The sequence below is a fragment of the Sycon ciliatum genome, chromosome 6 (genome assembly GCF_964019385.1).
Source record: "Sycon ciliatum chromosome 6, ocSycCili1.1, whole genome shotgun sequence".
Lineage (NCBI taxonomy): Eukaryota > Metazoa > Porifera > Calcarea > Leucosolenida > Sycettidae > Sycon > Sycon ciliatum.
This window is the reverse complement of record NC_088648.1, coordinates 24,720,227-24,739,834: the sequence shown is the minus strand read 5'-3', so window position 1 is coordinate 24,739,834 and position 19,608 is coordinate 24,720,227. Positions and strand designations below refer to the sequence as shown.

Genomic DNA, 19,608 nt, shown 5'->3' with positions numbered 1-19,608 from the left:
GGGGGAGGGGAGGGGGGGGGGAAGTACTGATGTTGACATGTATCCTGTTCTTGGTCGTCATATCTCTTTCTACCTCCCTCCAACTCACAATCTCTGGGGTTTCTTCTCCTTTTCTGTGCTAATTTCCATCTTTCTATCAATCCATCATTCTATATGTCTCTGTTTAGCTCTTTGCTACACGGTTGTTATGAGAGCATTTTCGCACGATGGATGGTGAGTGCTTTGTCGGTTTGTCTATAAGTCAAGACTCGTAAAGATCTTGCATTCCTTACTAGTTATGAACATAAATCACATCACTAAGTGTCCGAGTCTTGGCTGGAAATTGAGTGGAATTGCACCTGACCCAAGAGGCAGGATAGTCAGATTATGCTTATTTGGAGTACTCGGTTCTTTTACTACCCAAGTTGTTCCTGTAACACTTGACTGCAGAGTTAGTACGCTGATCAGGTTGGTTGTGTGTACACTATTCTTCTCTGCTCAACCATACCAACCCGTATGTGGGCCATATGGTGCAGTGGTAGGTGCAGTCGATTTCCTATTGAGAGGTTGCGGGTGCAATTATCGACGATTATGCTCGCACACGCCTTTCTTCTCTTTCTCATTCTCCTCGCTCTTCTTTCATTCTTCTGAGCGGGTACCATTCATTGGCCAGAAAAAGCTACTTCAAACAGCCGTGTGGAGTAGACCAGGCTAGCAGCACCACCGCCACCACCATAGAACCCCACTTAAATGCTGAAAATCCAGGCCAGAATTCCAGGAGCTCCACCTGGTACCGGCATGAACCCTGATCCGCAGCAACATTACTAGAAATTTACGGTTCCTCACAACACACATGAGTGTCTTGTTTGTGATCAATTTCTCTTTCTTCAGAAAACCCATTTGATTCTGAAGAGTTTGTCTGCGATATCCAGCTATGGATTCAACGTCTTGATCCTGATCAATTCCGGAAGCTTGTCCAGCGCCGGGGTTTGATCAAAGACCGCGACCGCATTGATGATCTTAAACTTATACAAGCACAACAGGGAGGTGCGGCCCACAATGAAAAAGTCGTTTCAATCCTTGCTCCTGGTGAAATGGACACCTATCAGGGTCTGTGTAGTGTCATTCTGGAAATGGGCTACACCGACCGATATCATCAGATGATTCAGCTCTTACCACAATACCGTGTTCAACAAGGTGAGAGGAACTCTCACGAAGAAAAATGATTCTGCACACATCCTCTCCCTGATTTTCATAACAAAATTGTTCATTGTGCAAATAGAGCTCTGGTTATTACATCTCTGATCTCACCTACCGATTATGGACAAAGACTGTTATTGCCCTTGATTGGTTGACTTGCATAGCTACTTTTTCCTGCCTTCCACCCCCTTATTTACTACCAACACCCACTCACTGGAATCGTATCTTGTACAGTGTCCTGGGTCCCATAGTGCTTTCCTTGTAATCTGATTTTCTTCCTACTGCCCTTTGTGTTTTTCTTGTTTCTATCTCTGTTTTCCCTATGTCATGTGACCCCAGCATTGTCCTCGTGTGTTGCTGCTAAGCAACCAGAGTCAGCCAACGCCATAGCAGCCAGAGCAGACCCACCTGTAACCATGCCAACTGAAGACTGCACAACAGCAGCGGTTGCGTCAGCAGGATATGCAGCGTATCAATCCACTGCAGGGGCAACGAGTCCATCGCCACTTGGACAGCAATTAGCACCACTGTGTCCACCGATGAAAAGCAGAACTGCAGCAGCAAGACCAGGAGCAGAAGGAGGAGAAGTAGCTGGAGTAACAGCAGCATCAATGGCAGCACCAGCAGCAGGGGCAATGGCAGGAGCAGCAGCAGCAACCACAGCAGCAACAGCAGCAGCAGGGGCAATGGCAGGAGCAGTAGCAGTGGCGTCATCAGCAACTGTATTAACCCCTCAAGCGTCACTCCAGGCAAGGTTTCCAATCGGAACGACAATGTCAGAACGTGCGCATGGAGCAAGAGCAGAGTCAGAACCAGGAGCAACAGCCACAGTACCAGCTGTACCAGCACTTCATCATTGCCATCATCCCGGTGAGTTTTGCTTGCGTTATAGTTGACATTCGAAGGGGACGCAACAGGAAGCAACGTAAGAAGCTACGGGAAGTTGCAGGGATGGTCATGGTCGCAAAGGACTCCATCGGCAATCAACGCTAGGAACAGGAATGAAACCGTATTACCGTACACTGTGTATTATTTATGTCTGATTAGTGATAGTCCAGGAGTGTGTCAGACGACATGATAAATCAATTCCTATGGTTACCATTTGAATAATGAAAAACAAGAATTTAAAAGGCATTGAGTCAACTGATCATGGGCCACAGCTTTATGCCTCACAATGAGTTATGTTGGCTATTGCAATAGCTGCTGCATGTCATACTGTACGAATGACAAGACTGTCTACAGGTCACCCCAGCCACCCGTACATTTTCTACGTCCTGTCTCGTTAGCTTTATGGTGAATGTGAAATAGACTTGAAAACATCAGTATGTACTGAGGTGTCATGACACCAGCCATTCACCATGGAAACATTCTTGAATAAAATCAATGGAATTTGATGTATGAGTGTTTTCAAGCTTATACAAATAATTATAGCAACCTGAAATCACATAATCGGTTTGTGGATGCGGACATGTCTGTGTGCTTGTGTACTTGTGGCAGGTGCACAACCACCTCTTGCTCTGCAGCCCGGTGCAGCCTTAGCTTGCTCCTCCACTGGTAGATCACCATCATCAATGTCAGGTCCTTCTACTACGGCAGAGACTACATTTGGTCTTAGCCAGACCTGTATGAGTGCACCCACCCAAGCCACTACAACACATCCCATTGCCAGATCAGATAACACTAGCACTGGCAGGTGTGCTGCTGTTGGTAATGCTGCTAGGAGAGGAACTGCTTTGCAGCAGAGTACACAGCCACCAGCGTCAGTCCATCTTGAAAACACGGCACAGATGGCAGCAGCTGCAGTTGTAAGACATGCTTCTTCACTGCCTCTCGAGCCGCAAGCCAAGAGGGCCCTACTAAGCAATGTTGGTAGAGCATTCACCGAGGAAATGTCCAGGCATATTGACTATGTGTCTGCTCCAAGTATGGCTCATACCAGTCCAGGTAAGCGGTATGTCCTTGGAAGCTTGTATACCTGTTATCTATAATGTGCATGTGCTAGTGGAAGTCATTGACTATGAAACGGTTTCTGCATGAAACATCATTTTGCATCGAGTTATTAACCGCAATCAATAAAACTAGCTGAACCGACATTTGTGTACTTTATTCATGCAATGTAAAAAACGGTGGAGACGATGTGCAATAAAACGATGAAAATATGAAGAAATGGTGTAGGGAAAAAATATGGATTCAAACAAGTTTTCGTACAACACTCATCAGGAATCGTCGTTGTACTAAAGCCTAGTTCACATTCGACGCAACACCGACGGTACGGGACGTAAGGGCTTGTCGGGAGGGCTGGGGTGAGCTGTAAAATCCTGTACGATTCGTACGACACGACATGCAGCAGTCGTTGCGACGTTCACCGTCGAACGGCGCGAGTCATAAGGCACGGTCCGTGACGGGGTGACTTTTGGACCTAATTTCTCGTTTTTCGGGACTTCTTTTCAATTATTTCTCCTTGAAAGAAGCGGAATCAAGTTCCAGTTTTTCGTGAAAACCAAAAAATTAGCCCTGAAAGTTGTGGCATTCAAATAATAGCCCCAGGAAATGATAGAATAGTTCGTCTGTCACGCTTCTGAACTATCCCTAAATACAATAAGTGACATGAGATCTTATGTTGCTAAAATTCAACTCAAGTCGTGCTAGCCATTCTGTGAGTTATCATGGGAAGCGCAGTGTTCGAAATGCTAAAAATTTCCAAGTACGAATCGGGAGCAGTCGGCGCACGATGCCGTCTCCTGTTCACACTCGAATTGCAGCCGTTTTGTACGCTTGCGTCCCCGTCTACGCCCGTCTACGGTATGAAAAGTTGGATCGATCCAACTCTTCCCGTCGCTTCCCGATCTGTACGGTAGTACGGTTGCGTTCCCGTTCCTGGTGTTCACATTGGACGCTGTCAGATCGTCCCGTCGCTTCCCGTCGATCCTTACGTCGCGTCCCGTCGCGCCCCGTCGAATGTGAACTAGGCTCAAAGGACACTGAAACAAAAATTGAACTATTATAGAAAATCTAAGTTAAAGAAATAACACTAAGAGCAACAACAGTGAAATTTACAAGTGTGAATTTTAACAATCAAAGCGAGAAATGAACAAAGGAGAAAGGAAGGAAAGACAACGTGATAACACATAACAGCAGTACATTACACCTAGAACATTAACGGCCAAGCTTGGCCGCACTAAACACGACACGTTACTTGAACAATTTCAACCCAATTATACTATCTTTCTGTACACACAAATTAGGCTTGTACAGACGCTGATAGATAGCTTCCAACACTTTTAACTGTAGTCCATAACCATGACGACCACGGCACAATACAGTGAACGAAGAGTCGGAATACGAATTGCAACAATCAGGACTAGCCAGCAGATGATTGTACACTGAAGACTTGCTACCACGAAACCTACGCACAACACTAACACTCTCACCGGCACTCTCACCATCACTCCCATCACTGCTCTCCGACTCACTGCTCCCTCCGCCATCCGTTCCATCCTCCGCTTCCTCTGTACTCTCTCTGTCTCGTCCATCCCGCCTGACCGGGTCCATTGAACTCAACTCGGCCGTCACCCTGCTATCACGTCCCTCCTTTCGCCCTCGTCCGCTGAGTGCGTAGCTTCTGTTGTAGTTGGCTGTTGATCGTCTTGGTCTTTCAATTATGGGCTTGGATGGTGGATTAGTTGTGGTTGCTGTAGATTGCGTTGTTGGTGTTGGTGTGGGAGTTACTGATATGCAAGGTGGGTCTTTTTGAGACGGCATTTGTAGTGTTAATGCAGCTGTCAGTGTTGCTCGTGGTCTGCCACTGGCAAGCTCCACCGCCGCAAGAACCGATGGCGGAGGATCAGGAGGAGGCAGTGGGACCGGACCATTTCTTCATATTTTCATCGTTTTATTGCACATCGTCTCCACCGTTTTTTACATTGCATGAATAAAGTACACAAATGTCGGTTCAGCTAGTTTTATTGATTGCGGTTATCAAATTTTTGTCTCCTCGCCGTGTTTTTAAATATTTTAAATCGAGTTATTACTTTGTATTTGGATCATATTAGCATGAGGCTGTTTTATGGTTGCAGCTGAATTTGCATTAATGCCAGCTGTGTCATTTCTATGTACACTCATACCTCTCTTATCCAGGCAGTCTGGGACCGGACCATGCACTACGGATAACTTTGAAATATTCGTAACTCTGAATCACATACATTTTGATGGGGAAGGGTCAGAATGATCACTATTTCAACTAAACGTTGCCAAAAGATTAGTAATATTTCCACTAAACTTCACCCACAGGGTGCCTGGCAGAGCAATGTGCCTGTAATTTGGAGGTCCGGATGAGAGAGAGAGAGAGAGAGAGAGAGAGAGAGAGAGAGAGAGAGAGAGAGAGAGAGAGAGAGAGAGAGAGAGAGAGAGAGAGAGGGAGAGGGAGAGGGAGAGGGAGAGGGAGAGGGAGGGAGAGAGAGAGAGAAAGAGATGGAGAGAAAGAGATGGAGAGATAGAGAGATAGAGAGAGAGAGAGATATGAGGGTATCAAGCACTCTCTGCACAGAGGAAGTATTTCTGTGTGTGACTTTACTCATATACATTCTCTCTACCTTTAGTAACCATAACTGGTGACCTGAATTCACAGAACATCAGTAGAGAAGATTTTAAACTTTGTGCACAAGTGACTGTTCCAATGTGACTGCTCTAATTTGCCCTGCTGCATGTTTCAGATTCCCAGGCCTCTCTGCTGCACAAGTCTCAGTCCCTCCTGGACAGCCCCGAAATGTCTGAAGGTGACTCAGGGTTGTCCGGCTCAGCTGCTAGCTCAGACACCGAAGGTAAGGTATGTAGGGCATGCCTTAAGTGGGCATTTAGGACATGTTGGATTGTGCAAATCCGTGGGCCTGGGATCCGGATTCGCAGTCTTTGGACCTGTTCGATTGTTAGAATCCGGATCCAGGTGGCATGGATTAGGATCTGGTCCACCCACGGTTGTACGGTCGCTACTCAGGTTTGCAATGTATTGACTGTGAATGTTTGTTGTGATTTCTTCCATATCAATTCCTCAACAATGTGAATGGCCAGAATGGACGGAAGATGATCTGCGCAATGCTCGAGTCACGGTCTTTTTGGACAGCAAACTGAGGACATCTGTGGATGACTGTGATGGAATTATCTTTGACAGTTTATCCAAGCAGCACCTCAATAAGGATAATGTCAGAATCAAGTCGAAGAGCAGAATAACTGATCCTGCACTCGCGCGAGTGGAAAGAAAAGGTTTGAAATATCCCGTTCTCTACATCTTTCATGTTTATTGAAAGTGAACAGTTAAGAAGGACAAAATTCTACTCCTGTACCCAGAAACAGACTGGTAGACCAATACTATAGATTCTGCTCCAGGATTTCAAACCAACCATGTGCATGTGTACCTGACACAACTCTTGCAACCTGGCCAGAGCCGGGTACGTTTAAAGGGGAAGTTGAGGCAAAAACCAAAATTTCACCAGTTGTAGTCTTCGGGGTGCTGAGTCGAATGGTCTTGGTCCGAGAAAGCTGAGACGCTCCCTTCCTCCTCGAATCCCAATCGAACTCGCGCACTTCCACCGAAACTGGGTGACTGTGCGCTACTAGATGGGGATTTGTATGCAAAATGTTACTAAGAGCGCCATTTCGTTCTTATAAAAGCACGGATGACCGCGATTGGCCCATATGTTGTAGTCTTTTGGACGCGAAGTCGACTGGTTTTGGTCCGAAAAGGCTGCGATGCAGCGTTCCTCCTCTATTCCCAATCGAACATGGTTGAACAAGGGGTCACGTGCTCCTGGGTTCCCAAATCACCTGGTCACCACGCCAGCAAGCGACAACTTTCACACCAAGGTTCAACTCGAGTTCAACTCGAGTGACAGGACTGCACCCAAAAAAGGTCAAACAGGCTAGTAAGTTGTACCCTGCACTCAGGCTGCAGGCACGGTGACCAGGTGACTGGTGTACGCAGGAGCACGTGACCGCTTGTTCAACCACGTTCGATTGGGAATAAAGAAGGTACGCTGCATCGCAGCCTTTTCGGACCACAACCAGTCGACTCGGCGTCCAAAAGACTACAACATATGGGCCAATCGCGGTCATCCGTGCTTTTATAAGAACGAAATGGCGCTTTTAGTGACATTTTGCATACAAATCCCCATCTAGTAGGGCTAAGTCACCCAGTTTCGGGGGAAGTGCGCGAGTTCGATTGGGATTCAAGTAGGAAGGGAGCGTCTCAGCTTTCTCGGACCAAGACCATTCGACTCAGCACCCCGAAGACTACAATTGGTGAATTTTTGATTTTTGTCTTAACCCTTTAAGAGCCACAGGAACATTTCAAAATTCTGCATTTTTTCGTGTTCCTTGGATCATAGCTTCAGTTCTACTCACTCAATCCTCACAATCTAGGGCTTCCTGGAAAGGTCTCCGCGAGAGGAAGAGAATGAGGTCGATCATGATAGCCAGCACGCCGTCTATCCAGCGCTAGATCGCAGCGACAGTACAAAATATGCCCCAAATGCATGCAATTGCGTCCCGCTCCAGATATTTCATTTTACTCGATCGTGGAGTTCCAATTTTTTCGCTGTGTACCCTTGGCAATATCAACAGTGAAACCCGTGCAAATTCGAGTAAACCAGCGTGACGAACAGTCTCAAAATTCTCAATACTAAAGTCGCACTGCGCGCTTTTGAAATGGCCGCGATCGCGGCTCAACTTACGAGTGATTTATCTCAGGAACCGTTGCTTGCAGCGCTTCGCGGATTGTTTCTCCCGACAGTTGAGAGTTTTCTCTTCGTCCTGGATATTTCGATCACTGGATTTGAGCGAGATTGCACTGAGTTACGATCTTTTGAAGTTTTGCATTTGAATGCGTCGTTTACGACGCATTCAAGTATGGGGCGGCTCTTAAAGGGCTAACTTCCCCTTTATGTGCGGCTACTGTATGTGCACTCATCGATGCATGGCTGGTGATAGTAGATACACATAATCATCTTGTACATCAGTCAGGCATCTGCAGAGAGGGAAAACTGCATGATGGCGATTTGAAATCACAATGTACATCAAGTCAAGTCGACCGGAAAACACAAATTCAAGCATTGCAAGAAGTTGTTGTATCCATGCAATCAGTACCCAGACTCAGAAGTTACTAAGAGCGGTGCAGACCACATATAAATGTAGCCACCTTCACGATGAGGTCAGCGCCACCCATGTGCCAACCAGAATTGCTGCTGGCTTAGGTGTCTGGGTGGGCATGTGCGTGTGCAGACCTACATTACTCACAATACATGTTTATATGTGTGTGATGTTTGTATGTGAGCATGTGTCTGTTTGTGTGTGTATGTGAGCATGTGTCTGTTTGTGTGTGTGTGTGTGTGTATGTGTGAGCATGTGTCTGTTTGTGTGTGTATGTGAGCATGTGTCTGTTTGTGTGTGTGTGTGTGTGTATGTGTGAGCATGTGTCTGTTTGTGTGTGTATGTGAGCATGTGTCTGTTTGTGTGTGTGTATGTGAGCATGCGTCTGTTTGTGTGTGTGTGTGTGTGTGTGTGTGTGTTTGTGTGTGTGTGTGTGTGTGTGTGTGTGTGTGTGTGTGTGTGTGTGTGTGTGTGTGTGTGTGTGTGTGTGTGCGGTCATGTACGTGAATCTACATGTGTCCTGCAGGAGGAGATATAAGGACATTGGTCCAAATCATCATCAACGGAGAGCCTGACGACTACACTCAACATAGGATCCGAAGGGAAGTGATTGAGGACCTGGAGGACCTTACCTTCTCCAAGGATAAAATTCAGGTCATCTACACAGGCGCCTGGGAATCCATCCAGGTGGTACTGCTGCTACCAATGAAGACACTGGGTCATCTACTCTACCTTGCAGTACACTATCCTGGACTGCTGCGAGGCCTGGATATACTTCAAATCATTGACATCTCCTCTTTGACCATAATTGACTTTCGAGAGATAACAGGTATTTTGCTAATATGTGTTGTATGTCTTTCTATATGTGTGTGTGTATGTGTGTATGTGTGTGTCCGCAGATTGTGTGTGTGTATGTGTAGGTATGTGTTTGTATGTGTGTGTATGTGTATGTGTGTGTGTGTGCGCGCATGTGCGTGCGTGAGTCTCGTGCCGAGTGGAGGGCAGTATACACCTGGGCAGAGTGTGATGCATCTTCTTCGCACAGCATGTTTAGTGGTGCAGCTGCTGCTGTCAACTGCTCTTTGTGTGAGAGGACTTTCTTGCGCCTCCAGGATAGTGCCAGGCACTGGTGCACTGCAGAGCTTGCAGTGCAACAACAGCGAGGGTAATGCCAGTTTGATCGCTGTGGCAGTTGGTTCTTAAGGTGGCTCGTACCTAAAACGAAAAATAGTCCTTTAAGCATCCTTGTGCCCAGGTTTGGAGTATAAATATTTCGACTTTTTGCCCTCGTAGGTTCAAGCCTCCCGGGGAAAACTCTTCTTTTTTGGCAGCAGTTTTGACAAGAGTAGTTTCTATGATCGACCCCAAAGGAATGTTCTGGTGGTAACAGAAACATGAAACTTGACAATAAATGCCAGGCACTTTTTCATCAATCAAAGGAACATCCTTACCAAATTTAAAGTAAATTCATGAAGCAGGTCCAATTTTATTGATGGCAGTAACATGTAAATTTACCCCAAAATCGACAAATTGAGAGCACCTGACAGTATGCTTTTGGTTACTGCAGGGGCTATACCTTTTCAGACCCTTCCCATTACTATCTAAGTATACTGTGGAAGACGGCCAACGTGGTCCCGATCCACAAGCGATCTTCCCGCTCAACCCTTAACCCTTTGCGTGCTGAGTACGAGTTAACTCGCACTTTATGCATGACCTGATCCACTACGTACGAGTTAACTCGCAAAAAGTTCGCGCGCTGTATCGCAGTGCATAGACCAGTGTACAAACTTTCGTAACTTCGTCAAACATAAACGCATCGCGACATTCAATACACCGTTGGAAAGATCTTCACCTCATCTTTCCGGGGATATAAAGTTCTTCGCGATAGGATAAGAATTCATTGAGCGGCGACAAGATGAACACGGAAATCACGGCCCAGAGTGAACGCGCGCTGTATCGCAGTGCATAGACCAGTGTACAAACTTTCGTAACTTCGTCAAACATAAACGCATCGCGACAATCAATACACCGTTGGAAAGATCTTCACCTCATCTTTCCGGGGGTATAAAGTTCTTCGCGATAGGATAAGAATTCATTGAGCGGCGACAAGATGAACACGGAAATCACGGCCCAGAGTGAACGCGCGCTGTATCGCAGTGCATAGACCAGTGTACAAACTTTCGTAACTTCGTCAAACATAAACGCATCGCGACAATCAATACACCGTTGGAAAGATCTTCACCTCATCTTTCCGGGGGTATAAAGTTCTTCGCGATAGGATAAGAATTCATTGAGCGGCGACAAGATGAACACGGAAATCACGGCCCAGACTCCAGAGTGAACGCGAATTTTTTTGTTCATAACTTCTTTTTGTTGCAGAGCGCGCCAGGGGATTTCCCTTTTGGGACAGCGCATGCGTGATGGACATCAAATGAAGCGCTTGGATCTGAGCTTCGCAGCGCAGTTTGAATTGTGAAAATCTGTTGAATTTGGGCAAGAAGCCGAACAAGAATGTGAAATTGAGTTGTTGTGCCGTTCCGAGGCACGGTGGAGTAATTCGGAGAGGACCTGGATGTGGCCCTGATGTGTCTATGGAGCTGAGAGCTGCCAGGATGGATTCGCTTGGTCCTGATCTTTCCAACGAGCCCAGGACGATGAAAATCCATCAAGGTTGAGTAAAATCAGAATAAATTTCGTTCGGAGCTGTGAGTGCATACTCCACCAAGAGAGTCAGTGCGCTGGACGGCCAGTGGATTGGAGAAAAGGGGCTCAGCATGCAAAGGGTTAAGAACTACAGGCCCGTATCCTTACTGTGCATAATCTCGAAAGTAATGGAAACTCTTGTAAACAGAAGCATAGTAAACTATTTTGAGGACCACCATCTGCTCACGTCGCACCAGTTTGGATTTCGCAGAGGCCTCGGGACATCAGACGCTTTGCAAGCTCTCCAAACTGCCTGGGCAAGCGCTGTGGGCTGTGGAGGGGCGGCTCGTATCCTTGCTGTGGACATCACAGGAGCGTTTGATCGTGTCTCACATGTCGGCCTCCTCCACAAGGTGCGTAGCCTAGGCATCGATGGTCCGCTTCAGAGATGGCTGGCCTCGTACCTGGACACGCGTTCCCTACAGTGCCTCGTTGGAGGGCGGACATCATCTAGGTATACGACCTCCGCTGGAGTCCCCCAGGGAAGCATCCTTGGACCAACGCTTTTCCTGGCCTACGTCAACGACGCGCCAGATGTTCTCGCTGACGGCGCCAGCTTGGAGGCCTATGCTGATGACACAACTTTGTACAGCTTAGTCACCTCACAGCAGACCCCAACAGCCGCCGCGCAATCACTGCAGGTGTCCGTTGACCGACTGCACGAGTGGGGTCGTACATGGAAAGTGATGTTTGAACCGACCAAATCCCAGGCCATGACAGCCACCCTCAGACGCACCGGCTTAGATCTCCCCCACTCCTGTTTGGTGAGTGTCGTTGTGTGTTCCCGTATAATGTGTATATGTGTGCGTGTCTGCTACGAGGAGTTTGGTTTATGTATGAAGATAATTCCTATAGTTGTTGGGTATGTTACCATAGAACTGGGGCAACTAATGGCATGAAGAGCTTAAAGGGGAAGTTAAGGCTAAAATTAAAATTTCACCAGTTGTAGTCTTCGGGGTGCTGAGTCGAATGGTCGTGGTCCGAGACAGCTGAGACGCTCCCTTCCTACTTGAATTCCAATCGAACTCGCACACTTCCACCGAAACTGGGTGACTGCGCCCTACTAGATGGGGATTTGTATGCAAAATGTCACTAAAAGCGCCATTTCGTTCTTATAAAAGCACGGATGACCGCGATTGGCCCATATGTTGTAGTCTTTTGGACGCTGAGTCGACTGGTTTTGGTCCGAAAAGGCTGCGATGCAGCGTTCCTCCTTTATTCCCAATCGAACATGGTTGAACAAGCGGTCACGTGCTCCTGCGTACACCAGTCACCTGGTCACTGTGCCTGCAGCCTGAGTGCAGGGTACAACTTACTAGCCTGTTTGACCTTTTTTGGGTGCAATCCTGTCACTCGAGTTGAACTCGAGTTGAACCTTGGTGTGAAAGTTGTCGCCTGCTGGCGTGGTGACCAGGTGATTTGGGCACCCAGGAGCACGTGACCACTTGTTCAACCATGTTCGATTGGGAATAAAGGAGGAACGCTGCATCGCAGCCTTTTCGGACCAAAACCAGTCGACTCAGCGTCCAAAAGACTACAACATATGGGCCAATTGCGGTCATCCGTGCTTTTATAAGAACGGAACGGCGCTTTTATTGACATTGTGCGTACAAATCCCCATCTAGTAGGGCGCAGTCACCCAGTTTCAGTGGAAGTGCGCGAGTTCGATTGGGATTCAAGTAGGAAGGGAGCGTCTCAGCTCGGACCAAGATGATTCGACTCAGCACCCCGAAGACTACAACTGGTGAAATTTTAATTTTTGCCTTAACTTCCCCTTTAATAGTAATGGCATCAGAAATCTTTTGAAAATACCAACTTCTGGGCGAAATTGGATCCACTCTGATCATAGTCAAGTTGGGTATCTTGTGGGTAGGGCAAGTATGGGTTAAACACAACGTGGATCCAAATGCATCCGAAAGGCAGAGTGGTCCTGACTCTGGTTTGCCTGGCACCTTCAAACTGTAATCGAGTGTTTGCCATCTGTGTTGGTTACATGCTGTATATACTTTCAATGAAGTGTATTATACTTTACATGTACTACCACCGATGAACTACTCTAGGCTAGGATATCCATTTCACTGCGGTAGGGTATTGTCGCCTATCCACTAAGGTTCAGCAAAAAAGGGTCACTTTTACTGAAAACAACAACTCTAGAAAGTCCGTTACTCTAGCACCCCAATGATTCGTCATATGAGCGCGCCAAGCTAAAAAGTGGCTTATTGTTTTGCCAACAAATCGAGAAAATCACCAGAAACGTCACAGTCAGCAAAATTCTACTCGAGCGCAGTCGCGAAAATTATTCACTTTCGAGCATCCTTTCAAGTAAATAGTTTGCAAGTGGAGAAGAAGAAAGAGGCCTTTTATTTTTGAACAACACTTCTTCAGTGTTCCCTCTTTCATGATCGTGGGGATTTCTCGGCGCTGCCAGAGATCGTAATGGAGCGTTCTGGAGAATGTGGAGGCGAGCAGGATGACACTCTGTCTCCGTGTGCGCCCAACCCTAGTTGACGAGGAAAACTCGCTCATTCATAGTGGCTGTGGTTCTCATCGTGGCCACGACTAGAGCGGCAGGTATACCTATGTGGCGACGTCTACAAGCCGTCCGACTATCACTCTGACAAGCTCCCTAGTGAGTTGGATCTTGCTGTGATGTATCACTTTGTTTCGGGTACCTTCAAAATGTTCATGACGTGGCGTACTGTAATCCAGATTTTCCTCATTTCAAGGCCAATACTACAATACTACAATACTACAATACTACAATACTACAATACTGCAATACTACAATACTACAATACTACAATACTACAATACTACAATACTACAATACTACAATACTACAATACTACAATACTACAATACTACAATACTACAATACTACAATACTACAATACTACAATACTACAATACTACAATACTACAATACTACAATACTACAATACTGCAATACTACAATACTACAATACTACAATACTACAATACTACAATACTACAATACTGCAATACTGCAATACTACAATACTACAATACTACAATACTACAATACTACAATACTACAATACTACAATACTACAATACTACAATACTACAATACTACAATACTACAATACTACAATACTACAATACTACAATACTACAATACTACAATACTACAATACTACAATACTGCAATACTACAATACTACAATACTACAATACTACAATACTACAATACTACAATACTACAATACTACAATACTACAATACTACAATACTGCAATACTACAATACTACAATACTACAATACTACAATACTACAATACTACAATACTGCAATACTGCAATACTACAATACTACAATACTACAATACTACAATACTACAATACTACAATACTACAATACTGCAATACTACAATACTACAATACTACAATACTACAATACTACAATACTACAATACTACAATACTACAATAGTGCTACACGACAAAGCAATGCATTGACTCTACCTGCTAGCATATCGTCCCGTGGTGCTTCTCCACTACCTACACCAGGGAAGGAGAATGACATGGACTAGGACGGACAAAGAATCAGTGCCACTTTTTAGCGATGTGCAATCTGCTGGACCTACGTGCAAGAGACCAATGGAGCTCGATCTCTGGCACAACACTACGAGCTACAGGAAAGGATTAATTCATCATGGCGTAGGTGATTGGAGAGAGGATGACGGGCTGTCTTGGTAAGATGCGACATTTCCCAGCCCACGAAAATATAGTCACAGACTCACAAAATCATTGAAGGATATGAAAATTCGTGTTGCGTGATGAAATGACATGAGATGCATAGATCAATTATTACTTCTTTCTTGGATCTTCTAATCACAACTCAAGTGCTCGTTCTTCTTGTATTGCTTCCACACCTGCTAAGCTTTGTCTCCACTTGGTGTCCCATGTTTTCTGGAGGGGGGGGGGGGGCAGGTCTTCATAATGATTATTATCTTAGTTTCATTGATACCAGGCATGCTGGGACATGTGCGCAATGTTTGCTTGTTTATGGCACATATACATTTCAGATGGGCACCAAAATTTCCTTGATGGAAGCTGGATAGGTAGACATCACTTTCGCATGAAAAATAAATTTCCAAAAATTATGCCTAAGCCACCTTTTTGCTTGGCTCGGCTCATATGTCATTATCTTGACTTCCTGGAAAGGTTTTCGCCAAGGAAAACGTTGAGGTAAAGTGGAAGTCTTCACGGAGTTGTAAACCAGCTTCAGAGCCAAGTAAATGGGTCCCAAAGTTGTACCACAGCTGCACTAGGCAAAGAAACTGTGTTTTGACAGCCTTCCGCTGTCTGTGCTCGTATCAAGTTCAGTGGGGCTTGAAATCGATGACGTCAGAAGTCGTTAGCAGTCAAAATCTAGCAACAAAAATTGGATCCACTCCACCTACGGGAAAGAATCTGATTTAGTAGATGGACCCATGGGAAAGTAAAATATAGCTTTTATACAAACAAACAAAACAAACGCCTTGTGTCGCGTGTAGGCGTAAACTTTTTTCCGTACAAGAAGTGACATGGAGGGCCCAGTGCAGTCATTACCAATGGATGTGGCACTATGCTGTGCTGGAAAACCACTTAAAACGTGTATGGCCACATGCCAAAAAAAAATGGACCCGGCAAGTAAATACAACGTCACCTCTATGTTTTGGATCCTGGCTTTCTATGATGTAGCACTTTCAATTATCAAGCCCTAGTCTTTTCTGAACACTCCTGCGAGTCCACCTTTGCCTTCTTGCACGAGTTACAATTACCTTGTCTATGATCTTGACATGAAGTGACGTTATGAACTTCTTGTTGTTTGACTTTTAGGCAACTCTAGCAGCTCCACTGTGGCCTTAGACGAGTTGACAGAGGATGATGGAGTGCTGTCAGAGGACAATGAGGATAATGAGGATGAGGATGATGTTGAAGTTCTGCCACAGAGCTATGACAATGAGCTGGAGTTTTCGAGGCGCACTGACGTAGCTGCTGCTGCTCAGCCCCATATCTCGCAGCAGGAATACGACCAGCTAAATAATTGCAGTAAGGACTTCCAGCTTGTGCTGGCAGTCATTATGAGGTCACACCGGAAAGACCAGAATTTCCTCACAGCAATCCGGACTTGCATTTCCAACGGTGAGTTCATAATAATTATTGCCTGTAGTATAAGAATAGAGAGGTTTCGACCCGCGTGATTTGTGCTCTTAACCCTTTACCGGTCTACCATAAGCGTACCGATACTATAGTATCGGTACGTTTGGCCCTCATTTTTTTGGGGTCTTGTTGCTAGGAGACAGCTAAAATGGCGCTCTACGCGTAGCTGAGGTCCAAGGCTTTCTGACGATGTGCAAAACAACCATGCTTACCATACAAATTTTTGCCGTATCGATCGACTGAAGTTTGTTGAAATTGGAAAAGACGACCATCCGCCATGCGCGCATTTCAAGAATGCGAGTGCATCTCTTTGGGCCGTGTTTGACAAGCGCTCTGAGAGCAGTAACATCACCAGTCCAGGCTGGATGTCCCGGGAGGTTTTGCAGTGTAGTGTGTTGAGAAAAAGAGCTCCGTTGAGTCCTGCTAGTTCAAAAATATATCGTCGACGAATGAAGAAACAAAATTCTCCAAACAGAGAGGAAGCCTTCTTGCTGCCGACACGGCGACAGCGACTGTCACAAGGACTCGTCAGGTGCGATCAGCTGATTCGCCTGGCCGTGAGAATCACGGCATGCGTAAGCTCGCGCCTGAGTACTCATCTGAGCGAGAGTGAATCTGACGCGAGCAGCGCTGAGATGAACAAACCGAAACTGCGATATCGTGCAAAGGGAATTGCTGCTGCTGGCGTATCGCCGATGGCGAGGTGTTGGTGTTCAATGGCGGTATTGTAGAGAGCCTACATTTCTTGTAAAGACGTAGCCCTTACCTGATTGTTTATCGTACGACTTCAGCTCCATCACGAACTTGGTATGCCCTTCGTGCTGTGATATTCGTGTATTTCATTCGCAATTGTATTTTCTCTCAACTTGAAGGGCTACCATGGGCCCTATCCTTGCCTGGACCTAGTCATATTTGAATTTTCTGGACGCGTTCAGGCACACAGATTTAGAAAATATATGGTTTACCCATACCTACATCACATGGTTCTTGAGTTATTGCAGGTTGTGTGTACATGTATTTGCGTGACCACCCCTCACATACATTGAGTTAGACCGGCAAAGGGTTAAATGAACGTCAATTTTTTGCGTTGATGCGAGCTCAGAAAGAGCTTTCGCTTCACGTTGCTTGTGAAGCACGTCGTTTCGCTGACGACAGGAGCGAAAACTGGGAGCGAAAACTTCAAAAAATGAAAAAAGTGATTTTCTGGTGAGGCCAAAGTCAAACAAATATTATTTATAGCTAGTTTAGGCAAAATCGACAAAATCAAGTCCATAATTGCCACACCGACGTGAAATTTCACGGTGTAGTGCAGAACAACGTGAAACGAAACCTCTCTAATGAAGAAAGTGTCTGCTCTGAACGGCTAGATTAACTCTTGTGTAATCAATGGTGCTAATGAAGCTTATATCAGATCCACTCTGATTTAGCCACCCACACCAGAAGCAAGTACTACCTTCACTGGGGGCAGGGGTAACTGCAGCTGAATCCCTGGACGGATACCCTGATGTGGTCAACACTTTTTCTGCACCTTATCCTCACCCACTTACTGAGGTGTGGTGAGCCCATAAGTGGCATCAATTTCAAGTTCACCCACAGTTTTTGGGGATTTCAGGGGGTGTCGGCCGTTGGGCGGTTCAATAGCCAATTGAGTCATCTTTCCAAGATTCCTTTTGAGTCTCTCTCCCCTCTCCCGGGGAGACCCATGTTTGGCAGTGAGCAACAAGTACAAGTACAAGTGAGTAGGATGTGTCGGGCCGGTTCTGGGTGAGGTACATGGTCTAGTCCTAAAAAATGGGGTACTATTGATAGTACCCCATTTTTGGAGTAAAACCTGACGCCAGGTTTTTACGTAAGAAATGATTTTTCGGGTAATAGAAAGGTTGTGAAGGGGGTATGACATCATGATTGTACCCCAGTGGTTGTACCTGATCATTGCCCCGGATGGGAGTGGGTATAAAAAGTAGATACTTGGTCCTACTTATTAAAAATTAATGTGCGCTTCGATTCGAACGTCAAGCAAACAAATTCAAAAAATCTCAGGACGGAAACCTTCCTACTACATAACACTGTCTGTTGCGGCCCTCTGGCCATGGTAGACAAGATTTCCTTCGAACCATTACTTGTTCTTGTTCTTTACAAAGTGGAATAATACTGAATCTCAAAGAGTTCTGAAAAGCAAAGAGCGACACGTGTACAAGTAGCTTCAAGCAGAAACGCTGGCAGCGCAAAAGGAAACATGCAGCCAAAAAAGATGCCTAGCTCTGGCGGTCACTGCGCATCCAGTGCACTGCGCCCCAAGGAGTGACGACATCCATAAACTGCATCGCATCATCAGATAGAGCAATAGTGTACAAAGTACAACCAAAACAAAAATACCTGAGAGAAGCGAAAAAAATCGAAGGGAAGAAGAAAGAGAGAAGAGAGAAGGAATATAATTCTAATTATTTAGAGCTGGACAGATATTGTCAAGGAGACATGCAGATACACAATAGAATCGACTCGACTGCATGTAGAGTAGCTGCCTCTAACTGCAGCAGAGTGGAGCACGCAGGTATGTGATCAACTCGGGAATAGTGAAAGGTGAGAGAAACAAAATACAAATATATTCGAACCAGCAAATACAATAATTGTGAATTCATGTGCAAGTGTCTGTAACATTCTCCCCCCTGGTAACAGGGTACCGATGACCTATTACAAGTCACAAACAAACTCAGCGCAGCACGCCCAGCTTGGCAAGCTTGACGACTGGGCGTCAGTACAGTCCAGACTTGGTGGGGACATCTGCTACTCGCACAACGCCATCACTGCCCGGGTGTACAGCCTCCAGTCGGCCCCGAGGCCACTGCCCTCGTGGCTGGTTGCTGTCGACGACCACCACGGCATCACCTACAGCCAGTGACGGTGTCCCGTCCTGCAATTTCCTCCGCCTGGTGAGTTCTGGCCGGTATTCCAAGATCCACCTCTTCCAGAATTCGTCGGTGATCTTCTGTGCAATCCGCCAGTGCTTCCTCAGGCGCAGATCAGCATCTAAAACACGCCTGGCCGACTAGTCGAACTACTGGACCCAATGAGGAAGTGGTTGGGTGTGAGGGACTCGTGATCATCAGTGTAGTGGATGCACATCCCACTGTTTGTCATTGTATCCTTTTATGTAACATGTATGCATTCATCCGGCCGCGCTGTGCGACATGCCAGTTGTACCGTACGCACTTTAGCTGTACTTGCCTGCCTGGCTTTTCCTTTGATCTCTCTGTCGTTCTCTGTATTCCCACACACTTGTGATTTGTAGTAACGAAGCTAGTTACAAGATGTCTTTGGTGCGTTTGTAGAACCACTACAATCAGGATCTATTGAGACGTGAGTCAGCGGCCGACTATTCACGAGTTGCTTGAAGACCGTGGCTAGGACTTCTTCTGT

At 46.0% G+C, this 19,608-nt stretch overlaps 1 protein-coding gene across 1 annotated transcript in view; it reads left to right on the top strand.

Annotated features, from left to right (window-relative positions):
* The first annotated feature begins 206 nt into the window (after positions 1–206).
* The window catches only part of LOC135820152 (uncharacterized), a 36,448-nt gene continuing 17,046 nt past the window's right edge, over positions 207–19,608 (top strand). The window contains exons 1-8 of the mRNA XM_065333464.1: positions 207–213; positions 871–1,176; positions 1,519–2,049; positions 2,677–3,123; positions 5,892–5,999; positions 6,247–6,438; positions 8,846–9,148; positions 15,868–16,173. Of these exons, the coding sequence (XP_065189536.1) occupies positions 207–213; positions 871–1,176; positions 1,519–2,049; positions 2,677–3,123; positions 5,892–5,999; positions 6,247–6,438; positions 8,846–9,148; positions 15,868–16,173 (2,200 nt within the window). The remainder of the gene's footprint in view (positions 214–870; positions 1,177–1,518; positions 2,050–2,676; positions 3,124–5,891; positions 6,000–6,246; positions 6,439–8,845; positions 9,149–15,867; positions 16,174–19,608) is intronic.